Genomic DNA, 20545 nt, shown 5'->3' with positions numbered 1-20545 from the left:
TTGATCACTGAAGCTCCTGAGCATCTGATCCACTCAGGTTGTGCCCTTGGGTTTTAGCCTCTGCTTCAGAACCTTCCCAACTTCTGTCTCCAGCTTTCACTTCCCCTTCCATGCAAGTGAAATAACCTATGGGTTATCACAAGGAGGAAGGAAATGTCAGAGGACTCACTCCTGAAGTGGTGCAAAGGAATAGTATTTAGGTGCTCTACCAGGAAGTCTACTCACTTCCCTCAAGAAGCAATGCTGCTGGCTTTTGAACTCACAGGAAGGCTACTTTGTCAGTGTGTACAGTAGCCTTCCCTGGCTGCTATTCAGCGGGATGGAGAGAACTCGCAAAGGTTGCTACTGAAGGGCTTTCATTTGCATGGGTGGTGACAGTAACTGAGAAGGCTAGAGACTGACTTCAGTCTCTTGCAGCCTCCACTGTCCACACTGGTTTGTCATTCCACTTCTCCAATCTTACTCTATGTCTTTTCCCTTTCAGACTCATCCCATGCCCTTCTCATGCATCTCCCCTTCCCCTTTTTACCCTTATTCCCTTCCTTTTACTGTTCCTTCTCCCTGTCTTTCTAACACTCTTCCACCCTGAGTGCTTCCCAAAAAGTGCTAAGTGCCTTTGCACTTCCCATAATAACCAAGAAAAATTACAAAACTAAAACCAGTTAGGGGTGTCACTGCTCTCTGTTGCATGATATAGTTCTACCCTCTATTGCCTGTCACTTTTCCATTTTAAATTTGTAGTTTTGTGATAAGAACCTGTGTTTTATGTCACACATGTCAAGCAAACCAGGGCAACAGCATCAGTGGATCTCTCAACAACACAAAAGAAACAAACATCCACAAAAATAAATAGACAAATGGAAAACTATGTTCCTTGTTTTGAACATGTCTGTTAAGAGTGATTTATGTATAGATGCAGGCACACACACATAGACATAAATCTTTTCTTTTTACTATATCTTTAGATTTCTTCTTTTTTTTACTTTAGCAATGAAGTCCATGGAACATACCTTCACCAATGGATTAATAACACCAACATTAGGGCTTGCATTAAACATTTTGTTGTAGTTAGTCTCCCTGTTTACTAGCTCCAGCTGATAGAACTTTTTGTCCTCCTAAAAAGAACAACAGATAGAAACTCCTTTTTATGCATTTTAAATCAGTTAGTGGCCAAATCTGCCTGTAAAATGGTCTCAAATGAATTTATGCTTACATTTTAAAATAAACTGATAATTCTAAAAATTGCATCTCATGTTTATATATTATTATATAGAATGATCTAAATAATTTCTATTTATTCAGTTCCGTGGTCCTGAGAGTGAGCACAGCTTAATGGATTACGTACTGCAAAAGACTCAATATAGTCAAATTCTGATAATTACTCAATTTTGATTTCCTCATTCCTTCATGCTTCTTAATTGGGATCTAATCAGATTAACCCAAGCCAGGGTGTTGTGCCTGAATTTGGGAAGCTCAGTGGGTCAGGATCTTGGTCTTAGAAGCCTCACAGAAGAAACTACTTCTTATATGGCTTACATGGCTGCCTTGTCCCAGGATTGGAGGCAGGAGACATCTGATAAAGGATGTACCAAAATACTTCTTGTAATAATGTATTATGCTTGATTTTGGGAAACACTCTGTGTCTAATTAGTTTTACTATTATGAGTCATTGAAACCAGAGGAATAATGTGTCAAAGAATATGAATATTCTAGCAGGATTGGTTCTTTAAATACATTTCAAACACTTTGAAACAGATTAACTTTTGTATTTGTCAAGATATTAACACCAAGAGAGCATAGAAGTCTTACAATCAATTTCTTTATGAGTTGGTCCCGCTCTGCAATTAGGTCTTTCAGTTCTGAGATAAGCTGCAAGTCTTCTGGTCTTGATTCTCTGTTTTTATATTTTTCTTCCATTTCTTCTAAACTTTATAGAAAAGAAGAATATCCCCTTTAGCCTGATCCAGTGTTAAATGATGAGTGAATAGTCACATTTTTGATAAGTACAAAAGAGAGTTCAAGGAGTAAAAACAAAGGATGACTTTCTTACCACTTTGAAGGAAATCAATTTTTATGTTCTCCTTCCACTTTAGATAGTTAAGAAACAAAAGAAACAAAAAAGCCCCAATAACCCTAACTTCTGCTCCAGCAGATAAGAATTTAGGGAACATTCTAAAAACTTAACATCCTTCCTGTGCATGCACTACTGCATTTTTGAAAAGGGCCACTTGTAAGTCAGGCTAAAAATAAGGCATTCAAAACCACGGCATCTTCCTCAGTTCTTGTGGAACATACTGGAACAGAAGATACCCAAGAACACTGAAGACTAATTGGTAACTAACTCCTCTTCACAAAAGCTACTTAGTACTATTAGAGATGAAATAAAGGAATGCGCTGCAAAACAAAAGGAATAACACTTGGATATTAGGATATCTAATGTAACAACTAATAAACATTTGAAAAAAAATAAAGAGGACATTTGAAATGTCTGGTGGGAAAGCATTAAAGGAGAGAAGTGAAATAAGCCAACTGAGAGACGAATTGTACAAATAACCACATAAATATCCCTTTTACTTAAAGAACAAGTTTTGAAGACATGACAACTTCAAGTTGTTGTGTCTCCTTTAAACTAATAACATGCTCATGATGCTAAATATAGTTTCATAGGAAAGTACTAAAATATGTCTCTCACATATTCAGCCCTCATGCAGATTAGTGAACCAAGTATCAGAACAGATTCAGGAAATTTAACAAACTTAGTGAAAACAAGAAAGGAAATCCCAACCAAACTCTGAGAAAAATGTATTAATTAAATTGAATCTAAATCAGGTCAAGCCTAATTCCTCAAGAATTAAACAAAATGTAGACACCTGGAAGCAGACCTAATTTTTCACTTCAGATAAATGTTTTCTCTTCAAAAGCAACTTTGAGATTTTACCTTGATTTGCAGCTGAAAAATCAGTTAATATTAAATGATATAGATAGTTTAATAACCTTCAAATAACCTGTACATATTCTGAGGAGATTATATAATGCAATTACATAAAACAATATGAATGAGAACAACATGATTGTTTTTACTTGCAGAGAAGGCATCTGACTCAGCAGAACAGAAATAGCCTCAGCTGGCTTAATTTTTGTGCATACTTTTTATGCTGGGTTAAGCTATTGTAGATAGATCCCAACAGTAAAGTAGATAGTTACACACAGCTGTCATTTTATTTTCAGGTATTTCAGAGAACTGGAGGGTTTTTTTCTGTTTCAAATAGATAATTTGTAATTTTAAGACTTTAGTTGTAGAGCCTAACAGATGACACCCACTCTCAAGTACTCCAAGACACATTCTCCATTCCACAAACATTCATGAGGCCGTGCTTTAGGTGACGCTGAACCTGGGAACAGTTACTTGAGAAACAGCTGCATAAAACTTCTCTGTGTTGGTGTGGGTACGTGTGTGCGGTTTTGGGTTTTGTTCTGGTTTTTGGTTTTGGGGCTTTTTTTTTTGTTTGGTTTTTTTTGTTTGTTTGTTTGCTTTTGGTTTTTTAAATTTGTTTGCTTTTCTACATAGTCTCCTCTTTGGACAGCTTCTTGCTTCAGTGTGAACAGAGAAATAACACACTGAAAGGCAGGTCAGGGCACCCTGGATGGTGCTTGCTAATTTTGGGCCAGTGGCTGCTTCCTCAAAGCTCTAAATTTGAACTAAAGCAAGGAGTAGAAAACCAGCTAAATTCAGAAAACTCCCTGCCATTGAGAAGCAAACAACTTAATGCAGAAAACATTTAGGGTAAACAGTTCCAAAACAGCTCTGGTGGCTGCTCATAGGCCTGCTTCTCATACAAGATAAATGCAGCAAACAGGAGGTAGCTTACACCTAATTTATTGAATGGCAAGGTACCACATTTATCAGGGCATAAGAGCATGCATGTGGACAATTACAAGGGGGTGAAAACTAGAATTTTATAACCATTTTATTTGAAGGCAATTTCTGAGGGCTCATTAACCAGAAAAAGCTAAATGCATTTTGGCTTTACTGTCCATTTGTAATTGATACTTATTTAGAAAAGCTTCCCATCAAAAACACAGAACCTATTTCTTCTCTCTGCCATAAATCTTCCATGCTGCAAACACAAATCCCTTAGTGACAACTTTGTGGCAGGAAGCCCTCAATGTGCTAAGAAACCTGAGCCAGAAACTGTGACCAAATGGGTAACACCACAGAGACAGAGAATGAAGGATGTGGAAGACAGGAAAACACTAGCTGATGACACACTATTACATCACTTCTGCCACCATTAGGTGGTCTAATCCCTGGTGGCATTTTGATTCAGACAAACCCTTAAGCCTTCTGTTATTGTTATGCTCATACAATCTATTTCAGACACTAATTTTCCTTATGCTACCAAACCTGAAAACGTCTGCATCACTCATGCTACAATCTCACTTCTGAGTAGTCGTAAACAGTCGTAAAACTGTTTAGAGAATACTGTACTGCTTATAAACTTGTAGAAAAAATTCTTGTGTTCTCAAAGCAAATGTATTAAAGTTTGAGAAAGAAACCACTTGAAATATTGTTTTCTCAGGTTTTGTAGGAACTGCACAGATTTAATCTTTCCTACCAGAAATTTTTTGGTCTCAAACCCTTAACAACTTAGCCCACTACATTCCCCTAAAGATTATAAAATTGTGTTGCCTAAAGAATGCAATATTAGCCCCCATACTTTATTGAGGTATTTGTACATCTGCATCTCTGTAGTACCTTCAGGACTTTACAGACACCAGAATAAACTATTCACTCAAACGCAGCTACATACAATTCTTTTTAATGCAACAAAACTTACGAAATTTGTAAAGCTGAATTAATTTCCTTGAGCAGCTCTTGGGTCTTATTAAAATCTGCCAGCATGCTTTGTTTCTCTCTGATGTGATCTGCTGTCAAGACATCCAGCTCTTTCTCATGTTTCTTGCTTAAATCTTGCTCATGCATCCTGTTTAATTTAGTTTTTGTTAAAAAAAGAGTTATTCTAAAATCAGACTTTTTTGTTCATCATGATTTTCTGCCATGCTTCTAATGGCTCTTACATAATATCAGTGAACACAGAAAGAATTACTGATTCATCAAAGTCTACTACTTACTGTTCTCCAATCTTCTAGCTTATTTCATGGTAAATGCATCTCCTTTAATGCTTTTTAAAATAAACAAACATAATGAATTTGAAAAAAAACCCACCAAAAACCAACACCTGAGGGAACTGCTACTAAAATATGGCAAAATGTGTCACTGAAATGTCACTTAACTGCTCAGCATAGTCACTAACTCTACCAGTAAAGGGCAGAGCTTTACTAAAGAAGACTAAATGATAGGAAACATGACTTGATTAAGAGGATATATTTAAAACTGCAAGCAGTAATTTTTTTAAAGTAAAACGGTAAGTGAAACAATACAGGTTTGAATTTAGAGTGGAAAAATTCATACCTGATCTGTTGGTTGGATTCACTGTGTATTCTAAGAATTTCTTTCCCTTTAAACTCTAATTCCTTCGTCAATGCACTTATATTTTCATGAAGATGCAGAATCTCTTTGTCGAGTTCAGCTATATGATGGTCTCGGTGTCTCAGTTCATCTTGTAGATCTGATATTCGGCACAAAAATTCTTTTTCCTATGATATAAGTAAAAGCAGCAAAAAATACTTTAGATAGACTAATTTCTTAGAGGTGATGCCTGCAATACTTGCTTTTGGAAGAAAACATTTGAGAAGAATTTACCATCCAATAGACATTTTTTTCAGTTTTTGATGCTGACACAAATTATTATCAAAGCAAAGGGCTTTTTTATTGTGTACAAGTACAAAGAAAGAAGAAATCAAAGTTATGTAATAAGTAATTTCCACTTGCAAGAACACTAAAAACCCATGATTATCACTGCCTGTTAAAATTGTTGTAGCTCATCACATTTTCCTTTTGCCCACACACACAAGAAAAAAAAACAAGTATCACTAAGATCCAGGGTCTGAGCATTTCACTTTCTCTGCCTCATCAGCATACAATCCAGAGAAACATTTTTCTCCCTTACAGCCTCATTCAATGGGAGAAAATTGCTCAAGATGTATGCCCTGCACAAACAAACTGATTCTTACAACCATATACACAGGTCATAAATATGTTACAGCAAAATATGTGTTAAAAAGTTTATGTTATATTTATATTGTGTCCAATAAATCAAGAAAAGTCTTTCTTTTTTTGCCTAAGAAATTCCAATGAAGTTAGTATCTGGGAAACCCAGCTGGAGCCCATTCCAATGGCTTCGATAATGCACATCCTTGTTTCAGAAAAGTCTGTAATGAAAATAACTTTTTCAGAGTTTTCTATTTCCATCTATTTCACTTGTTACAGTTTCACAGTATTTAATAACCATGTAGTTCGCACAGAGAAAATCAGCAGATATTCCAAAGTATTTTTATGTATAATTGTGTTTTGTGCCCTCATGTCTCAAGGAAATACAAATATGTCCTAGTGCACCAACTTCTTAGGGCACCTTTTAGAGCAAACAATTAAATATAAATACTTATCTCCCTATATAAAGACTAGGTTAAAGTTATAAGAAAAAGCAGAGGAAAAATTTACATCTACATATATAAATATTTCAAAAAGTAGCAAATATAATCATCCTGATCAGACGACTCTCCATCTCATTCAACCCTGATCCTGTGAACTGATGAGCATTTTAACACAAGAAATGTCAGTAACTGTTTTACCCTCAGTGCAACCAAAGGTCGTGTTTAGCAGATCACAGAGGCAAAAAGTACCCCCTGTTTGGTTGGATCAAACACCAGTTCTTGTAATTTCAACTTTTTATTTCTGACATCTCATTTAGGTGTCAGACTCTGGGCTTAAACAACACATGACTGAAACTATATCCCCCTAAATCCTGCATGACAGCACCTTGGTTTTGCCTCTGCTGCCCACACTGTTAAACCAGCAAGGAATAGGTAGAAACAGGCTCATCTTAAACTGTGTCTGTTTTTGTGTAAAGGCTATGTCTAACAAACCCCGTTTCCTCTCTTATTATATTTCTAAACTGACTCCTCCTCCTTGGTGCTGGAGTATCAGTAAATCGATCTTGAAAAGCCTATTATACAGGCAAATAGGTAGTTTTCCAGTCCTCTTATTTCCAGGAGTCTGGTCTTCAATAGAGCTTATACTTGGAATTTTTAACTACTAACAGAAAAACTGACTGTATAAAATGAAAAATGAAAGATAAACGGTGAATGAATCAGTTTGCTACTGAAAGCAAAGGTAGTTCATACTGGCTTTGGGAGCTTGGTTTTGGTGGGGCTTTTTTGTGTACTTTTTTCTTCAGTTTGAAGCAATCCTTTGATTATAAGCAACCACTTCTTTTGCCATATCTCTTAGGCTTCAAAGGGAAACAGCTTTTTCCTTTCTGCTGGCAGCTGAGGCTGAATACAATTTTGCAAGAATGGGCACTTGCCTCCCACAGCAAGCCAAGGTTCTCCCAGATGGCTGTGCCATTCTGAGAGGAAACTACCTGGATACAGGAGCCTTTCTAGGCTTTGAATGAGGTTTGTGGAAGGCAGAAAAAGCTAAGCAAAGAAGTTTAGGAAACTGGAACGCATTAGCTGCTGGTGCTGGATGATTTTGAAGGATTACATGTTTGTTGCTTGTTCTCATTCTTCCCTTTCCTGCAAAGGGAAAAATGACTACTGACCATGCCATTTTGCAGCCAGATCCCAGACATGCTTCCTACCTGTCGCCGGCCGAGTTCTATGCTTCTTTCAAGCTCCATTTTGGCAGCTACCAGTTCTTGTTGATGGTTGTGCCTCAGCTGGTCAATTGCTGCTGCATGTTGGTGGTTGAGCTCTGAGCGCAAGGAAGCTGGTTACCAGAGAGAAGTAACAAAGAGAGAAGTTTAATTTGGACATGTTTACATTAATTAACAGCAACAGTCCAGCTCTATCTAGTATTGCTACTGATCTAAAACACACTTTACATCAGCTAAGTAACTGTCCTGCATTTTATTCCTGTTGCTTTCTGAAAACACGAGTTCTCCATCAGGAGCTTTGGTTGCTTACTCCTTCCAAAAGGCCTTAAGGGTGAGAAATTTCCCAAGTGAAGAGTCTAGGCTTACCTATTAAAGCTTATAGTGATTTTAAGAGGAACACTTAGGTCAACACTGAATGACTCAGAGAGACACTACAGTGTTATAACACACACACACACGTGCATGTATATTTGCATGAGTAGAAATAATGGTTTTGGACCCATTTTCAAATTTGAAAATAGTATACCTAACATAGCTTTTCCTTCATCCTCCAGCTCAAATCGTAGAGTCTGAAGTTCCTGTTCCATCTCCAATTTAAAGCCTTCCATGGCCTGTTTGTGTGTTTCTTTCAGTGCATGAAGCTCTTCTGAGTGCTTCTGTTGTAAACGTTCTTCTAACTCCTATGAAATCAAAATTGACAAAATTTGTTCTACACCAGCTTAAAGAATGTATAAAACATTACACAATAAACAACTGGAAACAAAAAAGCAGGCATTAACATACTCTAGAGAAAAACCACTCTAGTATTACTCATATTTTCTTATCCTCCTAACATATTTTTTCTTTTCAGTGGTTGATGGTTACCAAGATTATCTGTGCACAAAACCCATTTGGCTCACAGCTGGAAAAGCAAAAAAAATCAATGCATGGATATATCTACAAAAGCAAGCAATATAATAAGGTGCAGTTTCATAGATGGATTTAGTGTGCACATATTTGGGGACTTCTGCTCCCTAAGGACACCCATGTTTACTCCCTGTGGAATTGTATGAATCATAATGTTCCTGGTACACATCTTCTGCTGATCTTCAGGGCACATAGTGTGGAAACTGATTGCAAAGGCACACTCTGGAGCTGAACTTAAACCTTAAGATACCCTCCCCCCCATCACATACCATGCACTACCAAAATTCCATTTTTAAAGCTGGTTTTGTCAAGGTTTTAAAAAAGTATCTTGAGTGGGATATGAAAATTATCTTTCAAGTCACAGAACATAGCTAACACAATTTTTAACATAAGAAAAATATAAAATACATTTCAAAGGAGTCTATTGACAGAAAATACATGCAAAATTAATTATAATGGAAAATTCCTACTCAGAATCAAAACAAGAATATAATATTAAGGGTAACAATGTTAATCTACCATAAAGAAATGCATGTGTTGACAATACTCTTACATATATACACACACAGCTATATATGTGTATATAAAGTAAGACATGAAACAATGCCAGTGTTAAAAAATATTTTCAGTATGTTTTGTTCATATTTAACTGGGTAGATAACAGTATTACTACAATACATCAGCTGAAAAGGAAATGTTGAAGTTATGCAGATTCTTTGCTAATTCCAACTGTGTAGGCAAAATGCTAAAATGGCAATACAGAGTTTGGAATAACCATATAAACATGCCTTTTGTTCTTGCTCTTTTGTTTCTTCCATGCTTTGAAAGGCAAGGATATGGGCTTCCTGAAGTGACTTATGCCTTTGCTGATGCTCTTCTTCTAATTCCTGGATCTCCTGAGTCAGTCTCTGTCGCTCCTGACTGAACTGGGCTTGTAGCTGTTGCAAAGAGCTCTGTGACTGGGAAAGCTGCATCTCCAGATTCTGCTTCAGTAAGGAGATCTAACCCACAACAGAACAGCAAATATTCATTAGTCATTAATACTAACATCAGCTGTAAAGACGACATTCAGAAGCAGAAAACATTTGAAATTTTAGAGCAAGAGCATTAGCTAAAAGACAGACAAGCAATGTCATCCATCTAGTGAATCTTCTGTTAATGTTATATGTATATAACCAGAGATATAATAATGACATTTTAGTGGTTTTGTAAGGATTATCATATTCGTTAGTTCATACTGCAGCACTACCTGTAAAACAATTTTTAATGGCCAAATGATCAAAGATTATTTAGGTTTTATATAAAAGATTGATAAAAATGACACTATCAAGGTCTGAAACCAAACACTTGATTGTTAAACTATTCTTGAGGGGAACACCCATTCTGCAAGGATGATCTTGCACTTGGAATAGGGGAGGACAGCCTGTGACATCTACACTGGTTTTTATATCTTTTTGTATTCTATGGTCCTACCTTACTAGTGGTTTTCTCATTTAGAAAGAAACAGTACCACTCAACATCAAAAAAAAAGTAACACTTGAGGACTTCCCATCACACATTTTTCTGTTAGTTCAGTAAGACTATGAGAGTGATTTTTATGCTTGTTTCCAAGATCAAAATAATTTTAGTCACAAGCAACTAATTTTCCTAGAAACACCTGATTTTACAATGCTTTTTCATCCAACAAGTATTATAGTACACTATATTCCTTTTTTAGTCCCATTACCTTTTTATAATAATAATATACTTTGTTCTCCACATCAGAGAGCATCTTTTCAGACTTAAAGTACTAAACCTGTATTCCTTTTCTAGCCATGAGATACCTTCCAGTTCTAGAAACAAGATTTACCCAAAAGAGAATTTTGCTACAGTGATTCAAAGGAAGGATAATAAAATTGCCAAGTGACAAAGAATTTGAATCAGTAAGGATACTTTTCAAGCCTCAGAGCATTGCATAATATGGAATTATAAATGGAAGTCTGATAGTGTCATTTGATTCAGCATACCTTAAAATTAATTATGTCAAATTCGTAACGACATTGCACATCAAGTTATTGAGTTAGAGAACATTAAATCCACCACTTAGCAAAATATAAATTGCAGCATACCAAGTACAACTTCTAGCATGAACATTGCTGCCGAACATGTGGGTTAAGGTATTTTTTCAGGAGGACACAGCTTAAGCAGACTTGAAAGAAAAAAGCTACAGAAACAAAAATTTGAAATAAAGCAAAAGAAAACAAAAATCAGACTAATTTAAATGAAATAAGCATAGCTGCTTGTATTTCAGGTTCACAAGGTCTTTGCGTCTGGGAATATACACTCTAACATACATTGTATAAATAGTATTGTACTTCAGATACCTTTGAAAAAGATTAGCTACTACTAAAGGAGTGTAGGGAAGGCCTACACAATGTTTTGCAAAACCTTCTACTAACTACATTAAATACAAATTTCATATAATAATTGTAAAGTGTCAGACCAAATTTTTATCTGATCTCTGGTTTTGCCTGCAGAAAGGACCAACTAGGATTACTCTAGAAAAAAAAAAGCCAAGCATAGATGTAGGGAGCTTGACTCTGTAGTCTACCTGGAACTAGCAATGTTTCTTAAATCAGAAGAGGTATTTTGGAGCAGATTTATAGAAGAAATAATAATAACTATTATCTGAGCCCATAAAAGATTTTAGTATCCATAGTATCCTGTATCAAGTTCCATGCAGACATGCCAATTTAACATGATGATATTCAGTACTTGTAATGGAAAGAAGTGAAAAGAAGTTCCCTTTCCATTTGCTGTATTCTACTCATGAGAGTTTCTATAGCTCTCAGTCATTTCCCTCCCTACAAACTCTGCCATACTAAACTGCTTTGGCTTAATGAGTTTCTCCTTGTATGAAAGTTATTTCATATCTATGATCACATTTTTCCTACTTTTACCCCTTTTCTACTACTTCTTTTTAAGATTAGGAGTCCAAAGCAGCACAAGTTATTGGACATGAGAGTAAACTCTGTTTTTATGTACTGATTTATATGGTTTTACATGTTATGTTCTCTGTTTCTCTCCTATATTCCTAAAGTTTTATTTGCTTTTGAGACTCCTACGGAGAACTGAGGTGATGTTTTCATAGAATTATATATCATAGTCCCCAGTTTATTTTCTAGTTGTAACAGGTCAAGGTAAGGCTCATCATTTTACAGAAAAAGTTACAATTTTTCTTTCCTTGTGTATCATTTTGCATTTACCTACACTGGCTTTAATCTGATATTTTATTGCCAAGTCCCTTTGCCTTTTATAGCTATTCTAGTCTGAATAAGCTTTTATAAGCTGCAAAGTTTCCTACCTTACTTATTTATCAACAACCTGTAAAAGAAAATATTTTTAGCTCCAGTGTAACTCTACTGATAATCTACCTTCACTGTGGATTATTACATTTATTTAATATCTATATATAATATATAGTGTATTTTTTGTCTTCACCCCTAGAAACTCTCACCACTGAAGAGGTGAGTTTGCACCATGCACCAGCCAGCATGGCTAGCTCTGAATTAAAAAATCTGCATAATTTTCTCATACTGCAATGTGGTTGTTATCCTTCTCCAGCAAAAAAAATAAGCTATTTTACCTAAACTTTCCCTTGGTCTACTCACATCCCCATCTACTCTAATTCATCCCATGTTCACTGCTGAGCCCTTCTCCCCTTCCCACCTTTCTGTAACCTCATACCTACCTGGTCCTTCTCTTCACCTGTAAGCCCATTCTCACTGGTCCCTTTGACCATGTTTCTGTCCCTCAGCTTTCTCACCACTGTCCTGTCCTGTTCACCCTGGCCACCAGGAGGTACAGTTCTAGGGGAAGTCCTGCCCAGTCCTGCAGAACCTCTGGTAATTTAATGATCACACTCTAAGAAGCCTTTCATTATAACAGTCAAATAGAGTCAACCACGGTAACTTAGGCAAATTTTAATTAAAATAACATGAAAAAATGTATCTTTGGCTTGAAGTTAAATCTATCTCTCACTTATGTTCCTGCTCCAAATTCTGACAATTATCAGTATATAATTTATAAATATGTTGAGCATGGACCAAGGGCAAAATGTTTTTGTTTTCATTTCTGTCTTGGAAATGTGGAAAACATTTTAACTGAGATGACCAAGAGATGTCTGACATCTGGGCAGGAAGACATCTTCGAAGAGAACAGGACTAAGCAAGAGCAGCTCATCCTTCCACCAGATTAAAGTGACTGCAAAACCATGGCCTGAAATGAGTCAATGTCTGGAGATGTCTGTTTGCATCAATAGACTATACAGAAAATAAAGGACAATGAGGATTAAATGATTCTAGCAAGCAAGTCAGATTAGTCTACCCTTCTAATAATTTGTTTTGATGTTGAAAAGTACAAAAAAAGTTAAAATACCAGTCTTTTTAGAGGAGCATGTGATTTTAAATAATATTTTGATTATTCAGTGCAGAGACTGATATCCTTAAGAGCATGTTTTGAGAATATCAGTGCCTCTTTTTGTATGTCCTTGGACTACCCTTTCTGTACACCTCTGTACTGAGGATTCAAAAGAAAACAGCTCTAAACACCACTCTCTGAACTTCCAATACTTTTATCCAAGGTTTTCAGCACATTAAAAACATCAGTGAGAATTAAAAAAAAATTGAAAAAACCAGTTTGGCTACAATTATGAGTTACACTGCAAAACCGCAAATTATAGTAGAGCATCAATCCCATGCTTTGTAGAAAGCTCTGCAATACACATCTGCACTGCCCACAAGCTTGCTTGCATTAACAATGACATAAGGACGCTGCTCATGTTATGACCACATACACAGTGTTTGATGACACACAGTCATACAGAGAGATGAGGGGATGCACTCCACAACCACAAGCTTTGATAGCAGCACATGTTCTCGTCTCAAATATTATCATGTCTCCCATTTCATGGGCTTAAGCTGGAAAGCAGCACTGCAGGATATGCAGGTTGATTAGTGCAAGCATGCCTGGTTCACAAGCTGTAAGTGCAGATCACTTACATTGCTGATAGATTTATGCAAAGCTTCACCGAGACAGTGCCGCTATGAAGGAAAGATCACAGGAATAAAGGGAAACATTCAGAAATCAACTAAGTAAAAGAAAAAGGGATAAGGAAGGAAGGGTAAACATAGAACATTAATTATAATTTGATCAGAGAAAAATAAATTGAAAGCCATCTGGAAAAATATGAATATGTTGCTTTGACTTAGTCTATAAGCTACTGAACACAGAACAGAATGATGTGGTTTACCATGTTATGTTTCTGACATACAGTACAGCATTATTTCTTTAACATAATATTACTATATAGACATATATTACACAACTGAACACTTTTGAAGTTATCCACTTGTTTTCTCTTCTCCTTTACGGTAAAAAAATTTTGGGAAGAAATCATTAAGTCCATGAACAGATGTTATATAAGGGCACAATCGACAATCAGCTATGTTTCAAATATCACAATCATATTAAGTACATAATATTAATGATAAATTTTCACTGTTAAAGGGCAGAAAATGAGTTTAGTAATTAATGAAGACATTTTTATTAAAATACTACTTTTATCTTTCTTAAAATTCAGAACCAAAGGCATACATAAAAGACTATTTCCTGAAAGTCTCCAGCAATAAAATGATTTAATGTACCACTTATGTTAGTGGTGATTACTAATGAAAAGCAAAAAATCCCAACATATTGCCACAAAAATGCTCAGTGAAATATTATTGATCATACAAATCTATGTAATTCATATATGAAAATGCCTGTGTGTTTATATATATTAATTATGTAGATAAGCACAAACACATGCACAGAACAGAGTCATCAGAAATTAAGTGAGAGTAATTTCAAATCCAGCATGACCACTTTCCCCTTTTGTGACAGGTTGCTGAAGAAGATGGCTTTCTCCAGGAGACAGCAGGTATTTTGACACCAGCCTGAAAGCCTGTAGGTGGGAACTATTAGATAACACTTTGCCAAAATAAAAAAAAGAAATTGTTATTCAGTCTCAAGAATCTAAAAAAAAGGCACAAAACAAAAATACATTATTGTGAAATATCCAAAATAAGCTTATTAAAATTGTAAGGGAGTTATAAAATGAATCTATGCAAGAATGGAACACTAGGAGGCATCATACTCCAGCAAACAAGGCAAGAGACCAGCATCCAACAGCTCTGATTCCAACACTGGACTTTGACACTGCTGTTCTGAACAAATCCACCCAATTTTTCTATGCTTCCTTTCCCATTTGGGAAAAAGTTTGTTTAGGGGGGAAGCTGTTATGAACAGGAATGAACTCCTGCTAAATAAATGTTCACTTTCTAGAACATTTGGGACTTTATTGGTGGATGCATCTATTCAGCACTGTGGTACAACTAAGAAATACTGAGATTTTACACCTGAAGCAGATAAGTTGTCATTGTACTACACTGAAGAGAAGTTCCAAGTAAAAATAAAATAATATAGACTAGTCAATTGGAATGGGGGCTCATTCCAGCAAAATGTGCAGCAATTAAATCAGATGGAACTCCATATTCAAAAGTATGCAGAACACATTCAAAATGTAGTACTCCAAAATAGCACTGGTTTAAGTGTTATTAAGAAATTTCATAAAAAATCCAGACATCGTTATGAGTACTTCCATAGCAAGGTCCATCCATGTTCTGGATAAAGAAAGTATTAAGAACCAAAAAGAATGCACGCATAGTTATTACTGTCTGTATATCTATGATGGGGAAAAGTGATGATTAAAAAACAAGTAAGCACGTGGGCTGAACTATCACTCTATTTCTACAGGTTGGCATTCAAGATTTCATTTGTGATGTTACTATGGTATAAGAAATCTTTGCTCAGTTCTCTTTGAAACCTATGGGATGTACAAGCGAATTAAATGACTTCTTGTAAGTTCAGACACTTCTGAAAAAAACATCTCTACTTGGTATAGATGTATTAGCTAACGTGATTTCACTTGCTTTTGCTGTCTCATTTTTCAGTAGAAGTATTATCTTCTCCATCCTCAGCATATGCAAAGCTATGCCTCAGATGCAACCAAGAAAGCTTTATCATGACTCAGAGGAAGAGCAGAGGAAGAGTAGAGATGCGGCAGAGAATAGAATCTGAATCTTTATATGCAGTATCTTTAGAACCCACTGATCATTGCAGGCTGCTCAGCAGGACTGAAAGACTTTGCAAACAATACATGGAACAAGATTGGAATTCTCAGCTCTCTTTCAACATCTCTCCTAGAAGAGCTGAGTTTTCAGTTTAGTTGGGCAACTGTGTGTTGCAGTAAAGAACAGATTTAGTGATTTGAAGTTATTCAAGCTTTGTGTTTGCTTGTTGTAATGAACAGTTGCTTGTGTTCCAATCACAGCTGTCACAGGGGCCATTCTTGGTGATGAAATTGTGTCATTTTCCTCAAGAAGGACATTGCACCAGTGACATTTTCACATTTTCATTCAGTTACCTTGTTTCCTACAGGACATTAACCAATTGAATGCATGGAAGTTCTCCTGTTTCATGGTTTCTCTGAAGTAAAAATTACTTTCAAAGAGATTAGAGAGGCTTGACACTTAATTTCAGCATCAGTCTTCATATCACCCAAAGATCAGTTATGTAACACTTTTCCCTCATTGACATTTCAATATCATATTTTATCACAATCTGACTTGGCTATATGGTTTACTGAAGTTTCAAAACACTGCTGGCAAACAGGAATTCTTGTGTAAAACCTGAGACCCTAACTAACCCTGGGAAAGCTCCTACTTTATCTGTTTTATCAAAGCAGATATAGATTGCTACACAGTCTTTGTTCATTTTAAGAATGACCCCCCCAGAGATGCTGCTTACTTTTCTGAAGAACAAATCCTACCTGCACCCATCAGACATTAGTAAAGGAAATGAGTTTCTAAAGTGCCTAGCACAGAAGCCAAGGGGACCTTTGGCATAAGCCTACTTTATCCATCTAATAATGGCAACAACAACGCTAAAACTCTCCCTCGAGACAGGTCTTTGAAGAGAAGGACTGATTTGTCAGCAGATGTACAGTCTCTGGCTGCGCAGTGCTTACGTGGCAGATGACTCCGCAGAGATTTGGAAAGCAGCTGTTTGCTACTACAACGTTTTGTACTTGGCTCGAGGCTTCTGACACGCTAGGAAGTGGAGAGCTACATCAAAGTTTGCCCTCCCAGACTGGTAAGAAAAAGCAGCATTTAGAGTCCTTTCCCTGTCTCAAAACTCAACAGTTTTCTGATGAGGAAAAAGAAGTATATACAAGGCATTCTGAAATCTTTAATAATCTCTGGGATCTAATTGGTCCTGATTTCCTCCTGGTTTTGCAGCAACCCCAAAGGGAAGGTGTTATCTTCAGGATGCCAGAGGGTGGGAAACTTACCCTCTTGCGTTAAAAAGATGGAGCTTTTATCTTTTCCAGTTCAGGGATCTATCACACTTCTAGGCAAAATCACACAATGGCATGGGTTGGCCTAGGTATTTTGCAGATTTGAAGCTGTTTGGATATTAGAATATACTCTTTTAATCCAACAAAGTGCAAGTCCAATGGTCAGGGGAAAAACAAGTGCATTTGAATGTCCTGATAATTTTTAAAGGTTCTGGAAAGTTACTAGGGCTTCATTCATTTATTTGTCATAATGCTGTCAGGATTTTAAAGATTACAGACACACCTTAACTAATTTCTCCTGGAGCACAGAAGTATCACTGCCCTTAATCTAGAATTTCAATCATCTGCTGAATCTCAAACAAATTTTGCCCCACTTCATCAGTTCTCTCTCATTCCTTCCAAAGTCCACTGTTTTCATTGGTTTTGAACCAAAAGCAAAAGCTATTTTAGCACGTACAGAGCAAAGAGGCTAAGGGAAGCATTTAAAGGGAAGCATTTGGCAAGCATTAAAAACTAAATGCTTGCCAAAGTCTTTATCTTACATTTAAGGGGAAAACATATATAAATACAGGATTAAAATTTTGTTTTGGTGATGGTGTTACTGTTGGATTTGGCTTAGATTTCTATTTGCTAGTTTTGGAAGTGTGAACTTCCAAATGTCAAATTAAACTTTTTACTCATGCACAATACTAAGAATTTCATGTTCTTTTCACCCACTGACAAATAGAATTAAAAGCCTTTCCATCTCCTCCAGTTTTACTGCCAAACAAAAACTCATGATATTAAATTTCAACTAGAAGTTTAGGATCAGGTAGACAGGTTTCTTTGTGTAAGAAAATATCAACTTCAAGCATTAGCCAAGATATATATTTTTAACTGAATTAAACACAACACCATGGAAGAAAAAAAAATTAAGGAACCAAAAGAGAGATGAAGAAGTCCAGCAAGACATTTATTACAAAACAGAGAACAAACTCACACTTGAAAAACACTGATTTGTTCTGTTGCTTTTAATTGCCTGTTTTGCTGAGTAGCTCTTAATTGTAAATGGTCTTTAATGAATTTCCTCCATTATATTCAGAATCTTTTAAACAAAGAGTAAAATAATGATGAAGGCATGGTCCAGGCTGAACGGGATCACCAAAACCAAAAGCTTGTAATGAACAGCTGAATTTTAGGCATTTGTTTTCATGTCCAAGCTTCAGACAACACTACAATGGCCAATGTGGCAGAACAAATGTACCAACTCACCATCACACCTCTGCAGAGAATAGGGAACCCAGAACATGAGGGATTCCTTATTGAGAAGTACAAAGTCATGAAACCAGGGGAAACACCCTCAGTAGCTGGGCCTCTGAGAGCTGCAGTGAGTTTGAACTATGAGAATGTCCACATGCTCATGTGAAGCAGTTTCTGACCTGTTTAAAGGATAGGTTTCCCACCTGGAATACAGGAGCACTAATTCTTCTAAACCAGTGGTGAGCGGCAGGATGCACACAGACAATGGATCTAGGCAGAAACTCCCAGATCTCCTCTAATTCTCTGTGAGGCCTGCCTGAGTTACAGCACAGTCCCATTAAGACCACAGTTTTGAGAGTTGTATTAACTTGTCAAAATTTTCAACAGTCAAAGCAAGCATGCTCCTTCAGAAAAACAGGTATCTGCAGAGTGAAGAAGAGCCATAAAACATTAACCTGAACTACATTCCAGGGTGCCCTCTGCTCTTTTCTCCATTCTTGGTATGACTTTTCTTTTTATTCTTTTGGATTTCCACCTTTTAGATTTTTAAGTGTTTTTAAAACTTGCCCAACATCTCTTACCATCCACTAGATGTCATGGTAGCCTTACTAGTATTATTGAATACAAGAATCACCAGAGCAAATTCGGAGGGAGTTATTTGAAGTTTACCTCCACTCTGTTTCTGACAGACAAGCCTTTAGACAGGGTGTTCAGGACAGTATCAAGTGACAGGGAGCTGAGTAAAATGATTCTGTGCTGAAAGTTTATCTCCCTTCTTTCTGGAAACTGATACAAGGTATGTGCAGGTTATTTCTTGTAAAAATTTCCAGCATCCATTTGACAGCAAATCTTGTAATGCAAGGATTACCCAGGCTGTGGAACAGGCCAGTAATCCTTGTGCTGGGGAAAGAAAGCAGCGTTTCCTGATTTTTTTAATGTTGGATGCACATCAGCTCTGCAATAAGCACCTCTACACAGGCAACTAAAGATGGAGAAGTAACTGGTTCTGGATGAAGCCTGATCAAAAGCCATCTATAGATGTGCACAGGAGCTCAGGGATTTTTCTCAGCATTCCATCAACAGCAGAATAATCAGGATTTTTTGACCAGTATGTTAAGACTGAGCTTGTCATTTCCTGAAAACTACCATTTAAATAATAACTACATCAGAAGGAAATATTTACATTTTGATACACGTCAAAGTTTCTCTTATTTACTTTGACAGTTTAAAAAGGAGCATGTCATCACAGAAACAAACTCTGAAGAGGAAATCTCAACATATTTTTCAAAAAAGGAGTCTTTGCAGTAGGAAAAACAAACAACAGCTACCAAAACATATACAGTATACTTTAGTCCAGTTTTGCTGTACTACTTCTGGTATTTCCATTGATAGAAGACACATTTTTGGTGTGAAGAGTTGACAAAGTTAAGAAAGAAGAATGTCACATGTGCTTGACCATGTAGCTATTTAAGAATGGGAAAGCTACATATGGGAAAAAATAATGACAAAAACATTTACTTTACTGGGGCATTTTACTGAAAACTAAGGAAGACAGGAGAACAAATATTTGCTCAAATATAGGAAAGTATATCCACAATGAGAACCCTTGATTCTGTTTACTGAAAAAAACATATCACAAGAAGAAACAGACAAGAAAAATACAAATCTTAACCTGCATGTTTCAGTGCCCAGAAATGAAGGTTGCACAAAACAAACAAAGAAAGAACATGCTTATGCTTTCAAAAAAAAAAAAAAAAAGAAAATTCCAGCTATTTTGGCCCTGGCTGAAGCTTTCTCAGCAGTAAAATGTTTTTAAGAAAAGAGAAAAGCGTTAAAACCCCATTATAGAGCTAAGAGGAATGGAAAGGAGCAAGCATATCTGAATTCATTGCATATTTCATTATGAAACCCTTGAATGATTTGACCCTTGAATAGAAGTACTAAGTGCAATTTACAAGGGAAAAAAGGAAAAAGTACTTTCTTTTTTGTCTTCTAGAATAATTTTGTGTATCAGAGATAAAAATTACACATTTGGTCTCTATACAACAATATAATGGTTAAACTACCAACCACATCTATGTGTTGATGGTGCTTAAGAAAGTGTTTAAGCATTTAATCAGCTGAGTAGATTTTCATCTCAAGATTCTTTCATTCATAACAAAGCTATACTGTTAGAATAACAATA

General features: G+C 36.3%; 1 protein-coding gene across 10 annotated transcripts in view; it reads right to left on the bottom strand.

Annotated features, from left to right (window-relative positions):
- Positions 1 to 20545, bottom strand: part of FAM184A (family with sequence similarity 184 member A) — a 74458-nt gene that overhangs the window by 6295 nt on the left and 47618 nt on the right. For 2 of the 10 annotated variants that reach the window (XM_066547083.1, XM_066547077.1), the window contains exons 10-17: positions 13724 to 13765; positions 9473 to 9685; positions 8305 to 8458; positions 7764 to 7891; positions 5474 to 5658; positions 4839 to 4985; positions 1810 to 1927; positions 1011 to 1115 (exon numbers count right to left, since the gene is read on the bottom strand). In XM_066547083.1, coding sequence (XP_066403180.1) covers positions 1011 to 1115; positions 1810 to 1927; positions 4839 to 4985; positions 5474 to 5658; positions 7764 to 7891; positions 8305 to 8458; positions 9473 to 9685; positions 13724 to 13765 — 1092 coding nt within the window. Of the gene's footprint in view, positions 1 to 1010; positions 1116 to 1809; positions 1928 to 4838; positions 4986 to 5473; positions 5659 to 7763; positions 7892 to 8304; positions 8459 to 9472; positions 9686 to 13723; positions 13766 to 20545 lie in introns of those variants that run through there. The other 8 variants (XR_010783380.1, XR_010783381.1, XM_066547079.1 and 5 more) reach the window with 8 other exon arrangements.

Source organism: Molothrus aeneus, chromosome 3 (genome assembly GCF_037042795.1).
Source record: "Molothrus aeneus isolate 106 chromosome 3, BPBGC_Maene_1.0, whole genome shotgun sequence".
NCBI classification, from domain to species: Eukaryota; Metazoa; Chordata; class Aves; order Passeriformes; family Icteridae; genus Molothrus; species Molothrus aeneus.
This window is presented reverse-complemented; position numbering and strand designations above follow the sequence as displayed.